The 14,667-nt window shown below is 45.3% G+C and overlaps 1 protein-coding gene across 4 annotated transcripts in view; it reads right to left on the bottom strand.

The window, feature by feature from the left end:
• The window catches only part of RBMS3 (RNA binding motif single stranded interacting protein 3), a 983,638-nt gene that overhangs the window by 68,298 nt on the left and 900,673 nt on the right, over positions 1-14,667 (bottom strand). For all 4 annotated transcript variants that reach the window (XM_069730019.1, XM_069730018.1, XM_069730016.1 and 1 more), the window contains exon 8: positions 4,260-4,306. In XM_069730019.1, the coding sequence (XP_069586120.1) occupies positions 4,260-4,306 (47 nt within the window). The remainder of the gene's footprint in view (positions 1-4,259; positions 4,307-14,667) is intronic.

The raw sequence follows: 14,667 nt of genomic DNA, 5'->3' as shown, positions 1-14,667 counted from the left end.
AATTTTTCTCAGCCTGATCCACTGAATTAGGCTCATCGTAAAGCAATCCAAGCGCCTGGAAAAACGCATTGACATTACTCAATGCAGGGTCTCCTGGCGCAAGAGAAAACGCCCAGTCCTGTGGGTCGCCGCGCAAAAAAGAAATAATAATCAAAACCTGTTGAATAGGATTACCAGAAGAATGAGGTTTCAAGGCCAGAAATAGCTTACAATTATTTTTGAAGCTCAGGAACTTAGTTCTGTCACCAAAAAACAAATCAGGAATAGGAATTCTTGGTTCTAGCATAGATTTCTGATCAATTGTATCTTGAATCTTTTGTACATTTATAACGAGATTATCCATTGAGGAGCACAGAGCCTGAATATCCATGTCCACAGCTGTGTCCTGAAGCACTCTAATGTCTAGGGAAAAAAAAAAAAAACTGAAGACAGAGCTGAGGAAAAAAAAATGATGTCAGGACTTCTTTTTTCCCTCTATTGAGAATCATTGGTTTGGCTCCTTGTACTGTTATGCTGTGCTATCAGGCAACACAGTGTGCAGTAATCAGCGCACATACAGTGATATGGCAATAACCCAAAAAAAACAATAGAACAAGCTCTGAGACGTGGAATCTCTGCAGACTGCAATACCTGAACCTATCCTCACACAACTAAAAGCAGCAGTGGATTGCGCCTAACACTACCTATGCAACTCGGCACTGCCTGAGGAGCTGACTAGCCTGAAGATAGAAATACAAGCCTGACTTGCCTTAGAGAAATACCCCAAAGGAATAGGCAGCCCCCCACATATAATGACTGTTAGCAAGATGAAAAGACAAAACGTAGGAATGAAATAGATTCAGCAAAGTGAGGCCCGATATTCTAGACAGAGCGAGGATAGCAAAGAGAACTATGCAGTCTACAAAAAACCCTAAAGCAGAACCACGCAAAGGGGAGCAAAAAGACCCACCGTGCCGAACTAACGGCACGGCGGTGCACCCTTTGCGTCTCAGAGCTTCCAGCAAAAGAGAATAGCACAGCTGGACAGAAAAAACGGAAACAAAAACAAAGTAACACTTATCTAGCAGAGCAGCAGGCCACAGGAAAGATGCAGTAGCTCAGATCCAACACTGGAACATTGACAAGGAGCAAGGAAGACAGACTCAGGTGGAGTTAAATAGCAAGGCAGCCAACGAGCTCACCAAAACACCTGAGGGAGGAAGCCCAGAGGCTGCAATACCACTTGTGACCACAGGAGTGAATTCAGCCACAGAATTCACAACAGTGGTCATCCTGGTCATAAGTGCCATGGACAAATAATTGGTGCCTAAGCTTTACTATCTATCACAAAATTGAGTCTTTGTATGTTAATCATATTTTACTTACCTAAGCTATTTGCATGACACAGTGTTATTTTATCCATCTTGCTGATATTTTTCACAATTAAGGAATTTATTTTCAAGAAACTCCATTAAAATCTTTTGTGTAGTCATTGATTAGCAAGAAGTTTCATAGCTACAATTGATGGAGACTTTATTACAGACTTATTCAAAACGTCTCCTGCTGTCAAAGCTATAATCAATATGAAGTCACTTCACAATTGTGAAGTGGATCTCCAGTCCATGAGCTAATGCTGCAGTAAAGCGTGCTGAAGAATGAATGAATAACTCTAATGCTCCACTCTCAACAAATCTGTCCTCATCTCAAGATGCATTTGATTTGTTGTAAATTATAGCTATACTGAAAGCTGATGCTTCCTTGACATGTCTCCAGACAGAGTTTAAGGCATAGCTGTTCACTAACATACCATAAGGGTGATTATGTGCCAGTTGTTAGAACATTGCCCAACAAAATACAGAAAATACTACAGATAGTGAATCTGCTAAGATTTAAATTCATACTATTAAGTGGGTAACAATTTAAACTTTTAAAAACAACATTATATATACAGCTCTGGCAAAAATTTAGAGACCACTACATCAAAACCCTGTCATGGACAGCCCAATCTCCAGACCTGAACCCCATTGAAAACCTCTGGAATGTAATCAAGAGGATGATGGATCATCACAAGCCATCAAACAAAGAAGAACTGCTTACATTTTTGTGCCAGAAGCAGTATGAAAGACTGGTGGAAAGCATGCGAAGACACATGAAAGCTGTGATTAAAAATCATGGTTATTCCACAAAATATTGATTTCTGAACTCTTCCTGAGATAAACATTAGTTTTGTGGTTTCTAAATGATTACTACCTTGTTTTCTTTTTGCAATATTTGAGGTCTGAAAGCACTGGGTTTATTTTTAAAATTTTGACCATTTTTCCTTTTAAAAAAAATGGATTGCTTGCAAATTCGGAGACGTTGTCAGAAGTTTATAGAATAAATTAACAATTTACATTTTACTCAAAAATATACCTATAAAGAGAAAAATCAGACAAACTGGACATTTACAAGAGCCACAGAGAGTCTTAAATATCCTAATAATTGTACGGATGGACTGCAAAAGCACATTCAATTACAAATCCATCAAGAAATATATAGAAAAAAGTGTTTTCGGATACAAAATACTAAATTACGACCAATACATATAATAATTAAATCTATAATTAATAACAAATTCATATGGAGAAGAACAGGCTGGCAGCAGTTTAACCATATGAGCAAAGGGGGGCATACAATATAAGGCTATGGAAAAAAGATCCAGACATATATAAGTTTAATCAAGTGCATAGTGCAAGTTGCCTAGATATATATATATATATATATATATATATATATATATATATATATATATATATATATATATATATAGTAGAAAGTATAGCCATAAATCACAAGGGCAGAGGTTAATAATACATTGATAAGCAGATCATATAATTAAAGGTAAGAAATGCTTTGCCAGGATAGTAATAATGATATCCACAACTGCCTAGGCACCTCATAAGTTGCCACCAATATATAATTCAAAGTAACAATGTATAATTAGCCATAACATCAAGACCTCTTTCCCATATTGATGCCCAAACCAGTGCACAGTAGCCCAGATGCTTTCTGACCTGGGTCTTGAGGGTGTGTATATGTTATGCATACTCAGGGCCAGGGCCTTTCTAGTGGGCATGGCCTAGCTCCATATGCCTGTATAGATCAAGGCCGCATGCCATGTAAGGATGGACTGTCGAGTGGGCATGGCCGACTAGAGGGTGCTGCTTCACTCCATACAAGTGTACGAAAGCGATTCGATGCCCACTGGCTGAAACTATGTATAACACATTCACACCCTTTGTTTCTGGGTTAGAAACCTGCACAGTGCACAGTATATGCATAAGTCTCTAGTCACGCAAAGTGACTGTTGACTTTTTGATTTTCAGCCGACAACCCCTTTTATGATTATCAAAGATCTGTTGAAAACTGCATTAAATGTTGTAAAATTTCATAGTTGCCCAAAAACGTAGCAAATATTAGTGTTTTATATATAATCTCTAACTTTTTGAAAAGTGGGCAGAGATGAGAGAGAGAGAGAGAATTTGCAAAAAAACCCCTGAAAAAATGTATCATAATTCATGTAAAAATTTTGCAGCAAAAATGTACTGCAGTCCAATTACAAGGCTATATTTCCTTCATTGGTGTCTATTAATGAGTGGGGTCTAAGGGGCAACATTTCTCCTTATGGAGAGTGACATAACAACTCTGGCTTGTCAAGGTAAGGAGGCTTATTCGCCGTGCAATGCTCTTCTGAGAAATATAATATGCAAATTATATTATATTTCCCACAGGAGCATTGCACGGCAAATAAGCCTCCTTACCTTGACAAGCCAGAGTTGGTATGTCACTCTCCATAAGTAGAAATGTTGCCCCTTAGACCCCAGTCCAGAGCCTCTCATCTAGCCAAATTAGTTTTCATGCTTCGCAGTGACGAGGGCCAACAGCCCGAAACACCGTGTCTGCGAATTGAGATACTGATTTGGCTTTTATCCTAATTCATATTGCACGACTCGTTAAAGGGTTGATTGTGACTTGTAGGATCGCTACTTCCAACAGGAGGCGCTATAGAGTTTAAGTCCTCTTTTTCTCGGAAGAGGCAATTTGCATATTAATGAGTGAATATCTTCCTCCCTTTGACTCTTCATCCGACCTGGATTGCAAAATTCCAGTCTTGGTAAATCAGCCCAACTGCTTTTGTAGTAATCAGAATGAACTGTAAGTGGTGGTTTATAGTAAATATATTAGTCGGTTTATAATAATATAATAATACGGCAGTAAATGTTAACATAATAACTACTCACCCATTCTGCATAGCTGCTGTTGGGTCGTATGTCAATGCCATTCCAGTCTGCATTTAAGGGAGAAATAATTGACACTTAATAATCAGTCCCCTAAAACTAGAGCGGTAAATTACCAAAGTAATAATTAAATGCAAGTTACTCTGAAAACAGAAGACATATTATTAAAACAAAACATTTAGAAATTAATTACATTTTTCAACATGTCAAAGTTTTCTAATCCATAATCTTGAACTGTATTAATGGAATTGTGAATGCCGACTCTCTAATTAAGCACAATACTGAAGAAAAAAAAGTATTGCCAACATAGCACGTCACCTAGGGATAATGTTAGCTAGACATATTTTATATAAAAAGTAAATAAATGAAAAGAAGGAAATACATACATAATGAATTAAACAAAATGAATAAAGGATACTCTGTGAAAAACACTGGTCTCAGTGGTGTGAACATATCACTTGTCTGCTGCAAGGATGTAAAAAGAGACCAAAGGGCAATACAGGAGTGGTGTCACTAAAAACAGCGTATTTAGGTTAGCAATGTTCGGTTAGTAAATGTATGCCATTGAGTGCATGTAGATACATTTTCATTGATGCTGGAATAAAATTAATGTCTTCTTTTAGCCACGTATTTAGATCCAAGCATTGGTGATGAATCATTTTCTACCAGTCAGTCATTTTTCTGATAAACAGCTCTGAATAACATGCCGGTCATGAATTGGATAGCACTAGGACCAATAGTATTCTATGGGACCTTGCACATGCTCAGATTTGATCCAATGATAGGATCTAAGTCAATTACTTTGTGGAAAACATGAGACTGCACTCAAATGACACAGTGCCTTGCGAAAGTATTCGGCCCCCTGGAACTTTTCAACCTTTTCCCACATATCATGCTTCAAACATAAAGATACCAAATGTAAATTATTGGTGAAGAATCAAAAACAAGTGGAAAACTATTGTGAAGTTGAACGAAATTTATTGGTTATTTCAAATTTTTGTGGAAATTCAAAAACTGAAAAGTGGGGCGTGCAATATTGTTTGGCCCCTTTATTTTAAGTGCAGCAAACTCACTCCATAAGTTCATTGTGGATCTCTGAATGATCCAATGTTGTCCTAAATGCCTAATGATGATAAATATAATCCACCTGTGTGTTATCAAGTCTCCGTATAAATGCATCTGCTCTGTGATAGTCTCAGGGTTCTGTTTGAAGCACAGAGAGCATCATGAAGACCAAGGAACACAACAGGCAGGTCTGTGATACTGATGTGGAGAAGTTTAAAGCTGGATTTGGATACAAAATGATTTCTAAAACTTTAAACATCCCAAGGAGAACTGTACAAGTGATCATATTGAAATGGAAGGAGTATCATACCACTGCAAATCTACCAAGACCCGGCCGTCCCTCTAAACTTTCATCTCAAACAAGGAGAAGACTAATCAGAGATGCAGTCAAGAGGCCCATGATCACTCTGGATGAACTGCAGAGATCTACAGCTGAGGAGGGACAGTCTTTCCATAGGACAACAATCAGTCGTACACTGCACAAATCTGGCCCTTAAGGAAGAGTGGCAAGAAGAAAGCCATGTCTCAAAGATATCCATAAAAAGTGTTGTTTAAAATTTGCAACAAGCCACCTGAGAGACACACAAAACATGTGGAAGAAGGTGCTCTGGTGAGATGAATCCAAAATCGAACTTTTTTGCAGCAATGCCAAACGATATGTTTGGCGTAAAGGCAACACAGCTCATCACCCGGAACACACCATCCCCACTGTCAAACATGTTGGTGGCAGCATCATGGTTTGGGCCTGCCTTTCTTCAGTAGGGAGAGGGAAGATGGTTAAAATTGATGGGAAGATGGATGGAGCCGAATACAGGACCATTCTTGAAGAAAACCTGTTGGAGTCTGCAAAAGACCCGAGACTGGATCAGAGATGTGTCTTCCAACAAGAGAATGATCCCAAACATAAAGCAAAATCTACAATGGAATGGTTCACAAATAAACATATCCAGGTGTTAGAATGGCCAAGTCAAAGTCCAAACCTCAATCCAATCGAAAATCTGTGGTAAGAGCTGAAAACTGTTGTTCACTAACGATCTCCATCAAACCTCACTGAGCTCGAGCTGTTTGCCAAGAAAGAATGGGCAAGAATTTCAGTCTCTCGATGTACAAAACTGATAGAGACATACCCCAAGTGACTTTCAGCTGTAATCGCAGCAAAAGGTGGCGCAACAAAGTATTACATTAAAAGGGCTGAATACTATGTTAGGACTGGCGGAACGCACCAAGACAGGTGACGAAGATGCGTTCGCAGTCCGGGGTCCACCGTGCAGGTGAGAACCTGCTGCTAGCAATTTGCAGACTCTATAGCGGTACACTAAAGTAAACACGCGTGGGTTAAACCTCACCCAGCGTGAGGAAAGCGATCCTGTTAATTCACAGGACCGCAATACCGCACTAGAGAGCGAGCAAGTGGCCAGCGGACTTAACCCCAGAAGGGATTGAAGCCCGATTAGGCCCTTGCTGGCACAACACCGCAACTGGGTGTGTAGAGAACCTTCAGAAATATAAGCGCACAAGTGCGCGAGCGATGCCGCACTAACGGACGCCACTAACCACCCAGACTTGGGTATGGAAAGCGCAAGGCAGGCGCACGGCGCCGTACTGGCAGGCACAGCTACAGGACGCTGTGATGTGTGTTTAGTGTAGTAGGCTAAGTCGGGCGCTAGATAGCAGCCGTACACCTTCCGCGAACAGACATTCAATAGGGAAGGGGTAACCAAGAACGACTTGCACTCACACATACACACATATCAATTGTAAGACAATACTAGCGCATGGCCGTGCGGTCATGCGCAGTTTATATAGCTGCAGCACAGGAAATGGCTACAGAACTTTTGCCCTTCTAGGACCTGCCAAGAGGACCAATGGAATGTGCCGCAGAGCCTGAGCACATGACCCTCGATCTCCAACGGGAGATCTTGCCCTGGGCATGCTCAGTGTGTGCAGATAAGGACTTAGTCCCAGAGAAGTCCGCTCGCTGCTGACCAGAATAGGCTTCAAAGGCAGAAGCTGGAGAAGCAGCAATAACTCTTCTCACAGAGTCAGACTGAGCGAGACGCTGGGATCGACGTCCCTGCTGAGCAGACTCCACTGCGGCTGGAGGGGAATGGGAGACCGCAGCGGAGACGGATCGAGATTCCCCCTGTGCAGCAGAGGAAACTCGACTCCTAACATTACCCCCCCTCCTAGGGCCCCCCCCTCCTTGGGCCTCGCTACGCTCGAAGGCAGCAATGAGCTGTGGGGCCCGAATGTTTTCAGCAGGCTCCCAAGACCTGTCCTCTGGACCATAACCCTTCCAATCCACCAAATAAAACTTTTTGCCGCGTACCACCTTGCACCCTAAAATAGCGTTCACCTCGTAATCGTCCGTAGACGAACCCGATGTCCCGGCAGATGACTCGGAAAACCGGGACATGTATACGGGTTTCAAGAGGGACACATGAAAGGTGTCGGTGATACCCAAGCGTGGAGGAAGAGCCAGGCGGTAGACCACGGGATTAACCTGCTCGAGGACCTTGAATGGGCCCAAGTAGCGAGGAGCAAACTTAGTGGACTCAACTCGCAGCCTGATGTTACGGGCGGAGAGCCACACCAAGTCGCCAGGAGCAAAGGCCGGGGCAGGGCGCCGATGTGCATCGGCGGAGGACCTCATTCTCTCCTTCGAGGCCCGAATGGCATCCTGAGTGCGGTCCCAAATGTCCCGTGCCTCCACTGCCCAGTCTGCCACCCTGGAGTCAGCAGAGGACACGGGCATAGGCACAGGAACCCGCGGATGCTGGCCGTAATTAAGGAGGAAAGGAGTCTGACCGGTGGAATCGGCTACAGCGTTATTAAGGGCGAACTCTGCCCATGGTAATAAAGATGCCCAGTCATCCTGCCTGGCAGAAACAAAATGTCGCAGATATGTGACCAGAGTCTGATTGGCCCTCTCTACCAACCCATTCGTCTCGGGATGATATGCGGAAGAGAGATTTAACTCAATGCTGAGAAGACGACAAAGCTCTCTCCAGAACCGAGACGCAAACTGGGGACCCCGGTCACTGACAATTTTGTCTGGCATGCCGTGTAGGCGGAAGATGTGTCTTATGAACAACGCTGCCAAGGCCCGTGCAGAAGGTAACCGTGGGAGCGGCACCAAGTGCACCATTTTCGAGAAATGATCGGTAATTACCCAAATGACGGTACAGCCGCGAGACTTGGGCAAACCCACTACAAAGTCCATCCCGACCATCTCCCAGGGCCTGTCTGCCACCGGCAAGGGATAGAGTAACCCAGACGGCCGTTGTCGAGGAGACTTATTTTTGGCGCATGAGACACACGCCAGAACGTAATCCCTGACATCTCGCAGCATATGCGGCCACCAGTACGTCCTCGCCAGCAGCTCAGATGTCCTTTTAGTCCCAAAGTGTCCACCCACCCTGGAGGAATGAGCCCAAGAGAGAACCTCCGGTCGCAAATTTATGGGCACAAAAGTCTTGCCTGGAGGCACAGACTCAAGCGATACCGGAGCCACGGTTCTCAAGCTCTCAGAAGGAACAATAAGCCGAGGCTCTCCTTCCTCCTCCTCAGATGACACAACAGAGCGAGAAAGAGCATCAGCTCGAATGTTCTTCTCCCCAGCGACATAATGGAGGGTGAAGTGGAATCGGGAGAAGAATAAGGACCATCTGGCCTGGCGAGAATTTAGCCTCTGGGCTGTTTGCAAATATAGCAAATTTTTATGGTCTGTAAATACTTGAAAGGGAAAACGAGCCCCCTCCAAGAGATGTCTCCACTCAGAGAAAGCCAATTTCATCGCTAGCAACTCCCTGTCCCCGATGGAATAATTCCTCTCCGCTGGTGTGAAGGTCTTGGAGAAGAAAAAGCACGGATGCTTCCGACCTTGAGCATCCTTCTGGAAGAGGACTGCTCCAGCACCAACGGAAGAGGCATCCACCTCCATTATAAACGGCTTATCGACATCGGGACGATGTAGGATGGGAGCGCTAGCAAAATGAGACTTAGTAGAAGAAAAGGCCCTGGAGACCTCTTCAGACCACACTTTGGGATTTGCTCCCTTCTTGGTGAGGGCTACCAAGGGAGCTACCAAAGTTGAGAAATGGGGGATGAACTGGCGGTAATAATTAATGAACCCCATAAAGCGCTGCACCGCTTTAAGTGAATGGGGTTCTTGCCAGTCCATCACAGCCTGTAGTTTGGCAGGATCCATAGCCAATCCTTGGGCAGAGATGATATAGCCCAAGAAAGGTAAAGACTCCTGCTCAAACACACACTTCTCCAACTTTGCGTAAAGAGAGTTTGCCCGTAAGAGGTCGAAGACTCTGCCAACATCTCTCCGGTGGGAGTCAATATCTGGAGAGAAGATGAGAATATCATCCAGATAGACTACGACCGAGGTGGAAAGCATATCCCGGAAGATGTCATTGACAAAGTCTTGGAAAACGGCTGGGGCATTACAGAGCCCGAAGGGCATCACCAGATACTCATAATGCCCATCTCTGGTGTTAAACGCCGTCTTCCATTCGTCCCCCTCACGAATGCGAATCAGGTTATAAGCTCCCCGCAGGTCTAATTTGGTAAATACCTTAGCTCCCCGTAGCCTATCAAAAAGCTCAGAAATCAGGGGCAGCGGGTACTTATTTTTAACGGTGATGGCGTTAAGACCCCTGTAGTCTATGCAAGGACGCAACTCTCCATTCTTCTTCTGTACGAAGAAGAACCCTGCCCCAGCTGGTGACACTGACTTCCTAATAAATCCTCTTGCCAAATTCTCCTGGATGTATTGGGACATAGCCTCCGTTTCCGGGAGAGAGAGGGGATAGACACGTCCCCGAGGAGGTTCTGCTCCAGGCAAGAGATCTATAGGACAGTCATAGGGACGGTGAGGCGGAAGGGTCTCCGCGGCTTTTTTGGAAAAGACGTCTGCATAAGACCAATAGTGTTTGGGGAGAGTAGAGAGATCTGCGGGTATCTCAGTGGTGGAAACCTGAACGCACTCTTTCACACATCTGCCCTTACAGGATTCACTCCAACCCAATATCCTCCCAGAGGTCCACTCAATATGTGGGGAGTGGAAACGAAGCCAGGGCATTCCCAGCAGAATCTCATCCATTCCCTCGGGAAGGACAAGAAGGGAAATAGTCTCCTGGTGGGATGGGGACATGGCTAACGTGAAAGGGACAGTCTGATGTGTGATCTGTAATGGAAGTGTCGACCCATTCACCACTCTCACGGTTACTGGTTTGGCTAGCATAGCCAGAGGTATTGCGTGGCGCTGAGCAAAAGCAGAAGACATAAAATTTCCCTCTGCTCCTGAATCCACACAAAGCTCTACTGTAAGAGTGGATATGCCTAACAGGATTGTCCCTTTAAAGGACAATTTTGAGGAAAATGCCGCGGTGTCCAGTGAACCTCCTCCAATGGACACTAGACGCGATCGTTTTCCCGACCGCCGTGGACATTTATTAGCGAAATGTCCCGGTTGCTGGCAATTTTTACATAGCACAGGTACTCGAGCGGTCTGAGACCTAGATCCCGCTCGAGAAACCTCCATGGCCTCATGGGAGTCGGACGCCATAACAGGAGATTCTAGAGGTTTGGCAAAGATGGGAGCCAGCCGAAACCTCTGCCTACACTGGGTCCGCTCCAACCTCCGCTCGTTAAAACGGAGATCGATGCGGGTAGCTATAGTAATAAGCTCCTCCAGTGTGGCGGGAATCTCCCTGGTGGCCAAGGCGTCCTTCACATGATCTGCCAGTCCTTTCCAGAACACCGGAATAAGGACTTTATCCGGCCATTCCAGCTCAGAAGCTAGAGTCCGGAATAGGATGGCAAACTGGCTGACCATGGACGAAGCCTGAGTAATTGCCAACAATTGGAGCGCGGTATCGTGGGTGACACGAGGTCCCAGAAAGACCTGCCTCAGAGCGTCCAGGAAGATAGGAGCACTCTGCACCACACGATCACCACGTTCCCAAAGCGGCGTTGCCCACTCCAACGCCCTGCCCGACAAGAGAGATATAATGAATCCCACTTTCGCCCGTTCCGTAGGAAAACGTGCAGCCAGCAGCTCGAGATGTATGGAGCACTGGCTCACGAATCCCCGACATGGCTTACTGTCACCAGCAAACTTGTCTGGAAGCGGGAGACGGGATATGGTCGGAGCAGGGGTGGCAGCGGACAAACTGGCTGCAGCAGCACTTGCAGCCTGAACAGCGACAGCAGTAACGTCCACAGCTGAGGTTGTGCGCTCGAGAGCCGCCAACCTACCCTCCAGCTGCTGGATGTACTGCTGTAGACGCTGACCGTCTGCCATTTACTAGCCAGACCCTGGCGCTAGTATTATGTTAGGACTGGCGGAACGCACCAAGACAGGTGACGAAGATGCGTTCGCAGTCCGGGGTCCACCGTGCAGGTGAGAACCTGCTGCTAGCAATTTGCAGACTCTATAGCGGTACACTAAAGTAAACACGCGTGGGTTAAACCTCACCCAGCGTGAGGAAAGCGATCCTGTTAATTCACAGGACCGCAATACCGCACTAGAGAGCGAGCAAGTGGCCAGCGGACTTAACCCCAGAAGGGATTGAAGCCCGATTAGGCCCTTGCTGGCACAACACCGCAACTGGGTGTGTAGAGAACCTTCAGAAATATAAGCGCACAAGTGCGCGAGCGATGCCGCACTAACGGACGCCACTAACCACCCAGACTTGGGTATGGAAAGCGCAAGGCAGGCGCACGGCGCCGTACTGGCAGGCACAGCTACAGGACGCTGTGATGTGTGTTTAGTGTAGTAGGCTAAGTCGGGCGCTAGATAGCAGCCGTACACCTTCCGCGAACAGACATTCAATAGGGAAGGGGTAACCAAGAACGACTTGCACTCACACATACACACATATCAATTGTAAGACAATACTAGCGCATGGCCGTGCGGTCATGCGCAGTTTATATAGCTGCAGCACAGGAAATGGCTACAGAACTTTTGCCCTTCTAGGACCTGCCAAGAGGACCAATGGAATGTGCCGCAGAGCCTGAGCACATGACCCTCGATCTCCAACGGGAGATCTTGCCCTGGGCATGCTCAGTGTGTGCAGATAAGGACTTAGTCCCAGAGAAGTCCGCTCGCTGCTGACCAGAATAGGCTTCAAAGGCAGAAGCTGGAGAAGCAGCAATAACTCTTCTCACAGAGTCAGACTGAGCGAGACGCTGGGATCGACGTCCCTGCTGAGCAGACTCCACTGCGGCTGGAGGGGAATGGGAGACCGCAGCGGAGACGGATCGAGATTCCCCCTGTGCAGCAGAGGAAACTCGACTCCTAACATACTATTGCATCATCATGCCCTACCTTTCAGTTTTTGAATTTCCACAAAAATTTTAAGCAACCAATAAATTTCGTTCAACTTCACAATTGTGTTCCACTTGTTGATTCTTCACCAACAATTTACATTTGTTATCTTTATGTTTGAAGCATGATTTGTGGGAAAAGATTGAAAAGTTCAAGGGGGCAGATACTTTTGCAAGGCACTGTATATGAGTGCAATCTGATTTTCACAGACTGATAGAATGAAGGAGATGGAGAATTACTTTTCCATCTTCTTATCCGAGAAATTTGGATCACACTATGATCACTCTCTGCTCAATCTCTGCTCAATCTCTACATGCTTTGCATAATGGGCCCTATTCACCCAGATGAGAAAATACAACCCCTGGCAAAAATTATGGAATCACCAGCCTTGGAGGATGTTCATTCAGTTGTTTAATTTTGTAGAAATAAAGCAGATCACAGACATGGCACAAAACTAAAGTAATTTCAAATGGCAACTTTCTGGCTTTAAGAAACAATAAAAGAAATCAAGAACAAAAAATGTGGTAGTCAGTAATGGTTACTTTTTTAACCAAGCATAGGGGAAAAATATGGAATCACTCAATTCTGAGGAAAAAATTATGGAATCATGAAAAATAAACAAACAAAAAAACACTCCAAAACATCACTAGTATTTTGTTGCACCACCTCTGGCATTTATAATAGCTTGCAGTCTTTGGCCTCTTTCACATATCAGTGTCTTCGCTACGTGTACTGACAGTTTTCTCATGTATCGGAGACTCTGACACACGTAGACCCATTCAAATGAATGGGTCTATGCACATGTCTCCATGTTTTCATGGACCGTGTGTCCGTGTTGAAAACACGGAGACATGTCCGTTTTTCACCGGCAGCACGTACCGCAATACGTCATGCACATGTGCACACGGAGAACAGTGTGCACTCTCCTCCGTGTGCATGTACCGCCTGCAGGAGAGACAGCGCTACACTAAGCGCTGTCCCCCCCATGTGGTGCTGAAGCCGGCATTCATCTCTTCTCCCCCGCAGGAGAGAAGAGATGAAAGATCAAGTTTTTGTTATTTATGGGGATGATAAAATCAATATGCGCATATTCCTCACTGTAATGAGCGGGCCCACGTGACCGCTCACACAGGACCTGCTGCCGGCACTGAGAGGAGAGAGGAGACATCGCGGGAGCTGGGTGAGTATTTCTATGCAAGGGGCCGGGCGGCGCACGGGGGATGGGAGGCGGGAGCTCACCAGCAAACTTTATTTTTAACAAAAAATAACAAAAACTTGATCTTTCATCTCTTCTCTCCTGCGGGGGAGAAGAGATGAATGCCGGATTCAGCACCACACAGGGGGGACAGCGCTTAGTGTAGCGCTGTCTCTCCTGCACGGTCTGTGTGGTCCTCAGGCGGCACACGGGCGGCACATGGATGTCGCACAGTGTGCCACACTGATGTGCTATGTGAGCACATGGACACACGGACACGGATAATTCCGGTACCGATTTCTCCGGTACCGGAATTATCTGGATGTCTGAAAGAGGCCTTTGAGGCATGGACTTAATGAGTGCCAAATAGTACTCTTCATCAATCTGGCTCCAACTTTCTCTGATTGCTGTTGCCAGATCAGCTTTGCAGGTTGGAGCCTTGTCATGGACCATTTTGTGCAACTTCCACAAAAAGTTTTTCAATTGGATTGAGATCCGGATGATTTGCAGGCCATGAAATTGACCTTATGTGTCTTTTTTCAATGAATATTTTCACAGGTTTTGCTCTATGGCAGGATGCATTATCATCTTGAAAAATGATTTCATCATCCCCAAACATCCTTTCAATTGATGGAATAAGAAAAGTGTCCAAAATATCAACATAAACTTGTGCATTTATTGAAGATGTAATGACAGCCATCTCCCCAGTGCCTTTACCTGACATTCAGCTCCATATCATCAATGACTGTGGAATTGTGCATGTTCTCTTCAGGCAGTCATCTTTAAAAATCTCTTTGGAACGGCACCAA

This window comes from Ranitomeya imitator, chromosome 6, assembly GCF_032444005.1.
Source record: "Ranitomeya imitator isolate aRanImi1 chromosome 6, aRanImi1.pri, whole genome shotgun sequence".
In the NCBI taxonomy this organism is placed as follows: domain Eukaryota; kingdom Metazoa; phylum Chordata; class Amphibia; order Anura; family Dendrobatidae; genus Ranitomeya; species Ranitomeya imitator.
The sequence above is the reverse complement of the archived record's forward strand: the minus strand, read 5'-3'. Positions and strand labels throughout refer to the sequence as shown.